Source organism: Gavialis gangeticus, unplaced genomic scaffold, assembly GCF_001723915.1.
Source record: "Gavialis gangeticus isolate Ggan-Ray unplaced genomic scaffold, GavGan_comp1, whole genome shotgun sequence".
Classification (NCBI taxonomy): Eukaryota; Metazoa; Chordata; order Crocodylia; family Gavialidae; genus Gavialis; species Gavialis gangeticus.
In genome coordinates, this window is record NW_017729031.1 from 9,335,361 (window position 1) to 9,341,652 (window position 6,292).

The 6,292-nt window shown below is 38.7% G+C and overlaps 1 protein-coding gene across 1 annotated transcript in view; it reads right to left on the minus strand.

The window, feature by feature from the left end:
• Positions 1-3,330: 3,330 nt before the first annotated feature.
• Positions 3,331-6,292, minus strand: part of EPC2 (enhancer of polycomb homolog 2) — a 109,842-nt gene continuing 106,880 nt past the window's right edge. Inside the window, exon 14 of the mRNA XM_019522443.1 lies at positions 3,331-5,024. Coding sequence (XP_019377988.1) covers positions 4,952-5,024 — 73 coding nt within the window. The 3' untranslated portion in view covers positions 3,331-4,951. The remainder of the gene's footprint in view (positions 5,025-6,292) is intronic.

Here is a 6,292-nt window from a genome sequence, read left to right on the forward strand (position 1 = left end):
GATCCTTTGCACATTTTGATTGTTACCTTCTGTGGCAAACTGACTTCAAGATTTTGACATGTTCTCAAAAAATAAGCTGGAGGGGTGAAATAACACCTCCAAAGCTTCACAATAGGCCAAATGCTTCCTCTCAGAATCACCAATACAGTTCTAATGAAACTGAGGAATTTAGACCAGCATTTCTCAACCTGTGGGTCATGACCCAAAAGTGGGTTACAAGAATATAGGAAAGGGTCACAAAAACTTAAAAAATGGATTCTCACACACCCCCCACCCTGCTCCACACACCAACCCCCCCACATATGGGGGGGCTAGGGCTTGGAGGTGGTGGGTCAGGAGTGAGGAACACTGGCACGGCCAGCAGACTGTTTTCTACATAAACTATTTACTGGATTGGGACTGGCCATCAATGTTTACAAATGGGTCCTGGTTAAGGAAAAAAAAAGTTGAGAACCACTGGTTTAGACCATTATGGTAAGCTGATATCTGAACTGTTCTCGCATGGTTTCTGCCTGTATGCTCTCTGACTGTTCCTCCCCTTTACCTCTACATGTCAGAATAATGAATGAGAAAAATGGATTTAGTACAAGTTATTTAGAATAAAAAATTACTCGCCCTATTGTTAGATTCAGCTGGAGTAATCTTTCAACTCTGCTTGCAGGGTCACTCTGATCAGCCTGAAACAGTTTCCAAAACTCATTACCTAGTGCAATTCTTAAGAATGCAATTTTGTCTAGGAGAAGAGATAAAGCTGAATGTCATTTGTAGGCTAGGAGAATATTAAGTTTCTCAAACCTGTTTAATAAGAAATCATGCAAAACCTGCAGCACTTGACTCTTTAGTGTACAGATGGCTACAATATGCTCAAAACCCAGAGACAACGTCTGTTACAAGTCATTAGACTATTTTTAGTTCCAAATTGAAAGTTCCTTAATGACCACTATTGTAACATGGAACAGTGCTCCAATTATGATAAAAATATATCTTACATTTACCATGGAGATACAGGGATAAAGCAGACACTGTCTTTTATATGCACAAAGGAACCCGCTAGCGAGTAACCTCTGCTACATTTAGCCACTAGGAGCAAGTAATAGCTTTGGATTGGAATTCTGATTTTTGTTCCATTGAGGTTGGACTTCATTATTGATTCTGCTGCCAGAGTGACAGTAAAAATCACTGCAAACTTCTGAAAATAGTAACAAGGCTCCACCCATCTCTGTTAAAGGTATTATATTACATCACTGATAATCCTCAAACGCACATTGTCTAGACATGCTTACTGGCTAGCTTTTGAAGCTTACTTGTAAACAAAAATCCTCTTCTTCATGTCATCTTTTGCCATGACATATTTGAGCAAAAGGAGTTTCTCAAATAGCTACTAGCCCTCACTTAGAAAGCTTCAAAAAGAATGACTGCTACGTAACCATAGATAGCTGTGTTAAAGTCAGGCAGAAGCCAAGGTAGATGTGCACTTTACAGACTAAGATCAGAGCACATGTTTTCATGAACTCGAGTTCTCTTCATTAGGCTGTGAAAGGACATCATAGAGCAGCGTATAAAGTGGAGTGAGTGATCTGAATACAAGAGGTGGGAAGAGAAGAGGGAGACTTCTGCTATATAACCAAGACATTCTTGGCCCAATTTTCCATGAACATACCCAAAACTAATAGTGAAAATAGTTCAAATTGAAGAGATTAGCTACAATTTGGTATAATACAAAACTTCCAAATCTTCAGTAAATACTATATGGTGCTCAATGTCCTAATTTCATTTATTTTAACTACAAAGGGCCTCTCAGGCTGTCTAGATTAAGCACAAAGATTACTTACAAAGAACTCTTAGCATGTAGAAAGAGGACAGCAAATGTCTATTATTTACTCTCTTATGTAACTCACAACTGACACAAATCGTATGCCCACATAAAGGAATAATTCTGGTTCTGCATAAAACCAGAAACGAAAACAAAGTCATGTAAGAAACAGCAACAGATCTGAACTCCATGCTAAAGAGGCGTACATATGGCATGACCTATGCAAATCCATCATCCCCTGCCTAGTTCAATGTGGCCCAGGGTACCCAGTATCTGTGTAGGAGAGCCTTCTAAAATCCCTCACCCTTCTCTTCCTTTTCTAAAGAGAAAAAGTGCCATTAGTTATCAAGACATACTAGGAAGAGCTTCTAGCCTAGTCTTCCTTCAGGATCTCTTAAACTTGGAGAGCTCTCCAGTACTGCAAGAGCTAGAAAATACTTTAGAATGCTATATCCAGAACTACCCGTTAAAGATTTCCTCGTAAAAGCATAGGAGTTGTTGCATGTAATTAAAATAACTTTATGTAAACAGCCAAATAAAGCACAAATAGATGATGTGGCACAGAAAAAAAAAAAGAGAAACACATAGATCTTGTGGAAGACAAATGTACAGTTTACTCTTTGTCTCGTGCTCCGATGCAAAACCTGCAATATAAACAGTTAACTAAAAAAGTCAACCCTCAGAACAAGACAGATGACCACATTCGCATCTCACCTGCTGCTCTGTGCACTAGCACTTCAACTTACAAAACAAGTTGACAGCAACTTAGAATGAACCGGACTGTTAGTGAAGCTTAATGGGTGCACACTTTCCTCTCATTCACCTGATTGAGTAAAGTTTCTATTAGAAATTCTACACAGATAGGTTGCATATGAAGTATATCTGGCAACCAATTACATAGAAATTACACAAAAAAATCTCAAGGTGCTCACCTGTCCAGAAATCTAAGGGTACCTATACATGTATACCTGTCAAAGGGCTGCCTGGGAAGTGCCACAGTGAAGACTGGAATACCTTTTCTATATGCCTGCATCCCCAAAACATATGCAAATATAGCCACCCTTAGTACAGTATTGGGCATGAAACCAATACATTCTCTGTCTTGGGCTCTTACTGGTGCACCACTAAGGGTGGCTTCATGACATCCTTCTGGCACATGGCATGCACCAATGTGAGTACTGCAGTGGAAGATCTGAAGGTGTAGACCTTCCTTCATACTTATACATGGTTACCATTATTGTCGTACTTGAACACCTCGATCCTTAGATTATCATGATACATTAGAATCCAGATATTTCACAGATTTAGATTCCTTACCCCTCCGTGAAGATGAGGATTTACCAACTTACCAGGAATATATACACCCATAGCAAACAGCTGCACAGGTGTGCTCAGGTGCTCCAGCTTATAATTTCAAAGGGTGGTGGCCCCTCTCTCATCAGCTGCACTGGACTACTGATGAGCTCTATCTGATAGGAGAAGCAACATCATTTCAAGCAATAACAAAAGCAAGCAGCTCTAAGGCTGATCCTTTATTTGGCCACCAACTGGAAATTAAGCAGATTGCAAAATACCCATATACAGATGACCTGGGTTCTACTGTACCTTTGTGTGATAGTGACTTTCTACTTAACAACCCTGGCAGGGGGAAAGATGTAGAAATGAAGTACAGAAAAATTATATAATTTGTCCAGGGTAGCACTGCAAGTTCACAGTGAAGAAGAAAACTGAACATGGATCTTCTAAGCCTCAGGTCCTAGCCACCTGACTAGCGTTCCTTTCTTTTTTATATCACAAAAACATTAAAGGCAGAAAATGATCACACTCTCATTAAAATTGCAGTATATACTTGAATTAAAAACCCTTAAAAGACTAATGCCATTTTAAATTTACATTCAAACTTGTTTGCACATTGTGAAATAAACACTTATGCAACATGTCTATATTTTGATATGTATTTTTATTTCCCTGCAGTTTTCACTTATCAAGAACAAGTAACAGGGAAAGTTGTCTGAACTAGTGCATAAACAAACATTCTGAAACACCACTACACGTATCTAATTTACAAGAACCGTATAAAAAAAGTCACTAAAACACTACACTACGAAGGTGTCCAACGCTTACAGTCAGACTTTTTCCAACCCGTTACTTGCCTTGTAGCCACAGGAAAACTCTCCAAAATTGAAAAGACAATCTTGCCACAACCCTCCCCCCACCCCCACTTGGGATGGCTCGATATCTAGACATCCAATAATTATTGCAATGATATATAATGCAATACATACCTGGTAAAATATCCTTTATGTGGTGTGTTACAGTTTTAAAGCCAGTTAAAATATGCAGTCTTTAGGTAAAATGTAATCAGTTGAAAATTTTTCATATCTGCACAGTTTAATATGTGCTAGATGCATAATTTTTTCCTAGTCTGTTTTTTCTGTGTAATTATTTTTTATAAACTGGTATTATAAATAGAAATATACATTCAAAATATATGAAAAAGTGAGTTACTACATTAAATTTGCATGTATCGATCCATCCCTTTCCCCTGCACAGTAATAGAAAATACTATTTTGCCTTGAACTTCATATTTGACAGTGAAATGCCACTAAAGTATTTACCAAAAAAGTCCATCTAGTCAAATTGTGAAACAAAATGAACCAAGTGAAAACTTTACATTTCCTTTAGAAAAAAATTACAAGAATTTTGTTTCCTAGCTATGAATCTTTAACTTTTTTTTAGACACAAAGTTGGATTTATTTGTACAAGATACAAAATGTAAACATGGCAAAATAAATAGTTAAAACAAGTGATGCAGGATCCCATTTCATGCTCATGATCCCATTAAAGAATTATTTTTTTAAATCCATTCAGTTGCAAATTCAAGTGCAAAAGCATGATGATGAATATCTACTATTCAAGTAACAGAAATAATATTGATGATACAAATAAACTATATTACAAGGTAGTGATTTTCCCAATTTTACAAAATGTACATTATATATCGACTTAATATACGATATAGTGATAGTCCACGTAGGTCCATTTTAGTTCTCTGTGATCCACAGAGCATTGTATTTTGCATTCAGTTGGAATATAAATGACTACGCCATCAGCACAAGTTGATCAACCGGTGGGAGGTTATGTCACTTCCATTGCTACTGTCGTCTCTGCTATGCCATTTAAACCCAGTCGCTCTGGTTCATGGTTCTCTCTGAAATAAAAGAAAAATGTAATATTTACAGAGAGGAATGGTAATACTTTCAGATACAGTTGCACAGTATTTTAATAAATTTAATTAAAAAAATGAAAATAAATATTCTATTTAGGGTGTAGTCCAGGGGCGGGCAATTATTTCAGGTGGAGGGCCGCATACTGAGTTTTGGCAAGCCATCGAGGGCCACATGACAGGCAGTCAGGAGCAGATAAATATTAATTTTCTTGATTTTTTAGGGGCCCCGTGGGCCAGATACAATGGGCTGGCAGGCCACATTGTGCCCACCCCTGGTGTAGTCAAATACCCTGCTTGCAGTAAAGAAGCAGGAACCTGGATAGCACATACTTCTACTAGAAAACTATATGTTGATGTTTAAACACTGCTCTTAATCTACAACCTACTTTCAGCCTCTGTATGTATTCTCTCATGAAGAAAATACTAGTAGCCAAATCTTCTGCATTCTCAGTTGATAGCCTATTTATTGGTAGTAAAATACAAAAGTCCTTTGAAATATCACGCATCTAGTGATACATGATTTGCCACAACTGCTCATTATCAAACAATAATCATTCTGTATGTTAACCAACAAATTACCACTTTTAACAACATGACTTTTTTTTTTTTTTTTTTTTTTTTAAAGATCAGTTTAGTTGGGTGTTTTGAAGCACTAATATGAGGAGTTTGTAATTGTGTACGTCTATCTTTTCTACCAGTCTGAAACTTACTCTGTTCAGCTAGGTAAAAAAGTTACTTTTAAAAACTGAGTTTTAAATAGGCATAGTTTCATAGTTTCTAGGGTTGGAAGGGACCTGAGCAGATCATCGAGTCCGACCCCCTGCCATGGCAGGAAAAAGTACTGGGATCAAACGACCCCAGCAAGGTGTACATCTAGCCTCCTCTTAAAGACCCCCAGGGTAGGGGCCAGCACCACTTCTCTTGGAAGTTGGTTCCAGATCCTAGCCGCCCTGACCGTGAAGTAGCGCCTCCTGATATCTAGCCTAAATCTACCCTCTGCCAGCTTGTGACCGTTATTGCTGGTCATTCCTGGTACTGCATGGGGGAACAGGGACTCCCCCAGTGCCTGCTGGTCCCCTCTGACTAGTTTGTAACAGGCCACTAGACCCCACTTCAGCCTTCTCTTGTGGAGGCTGAACAGGTTCAGGTCCCTTCGCTTCTCTTCATAGGGCCTGCCCTGCTGCCCCCTCATCATGCAAGTGGCCCTCCTCTGGACCCTCTCCATGTTGTCCACATCCCTCTTGAAGTGC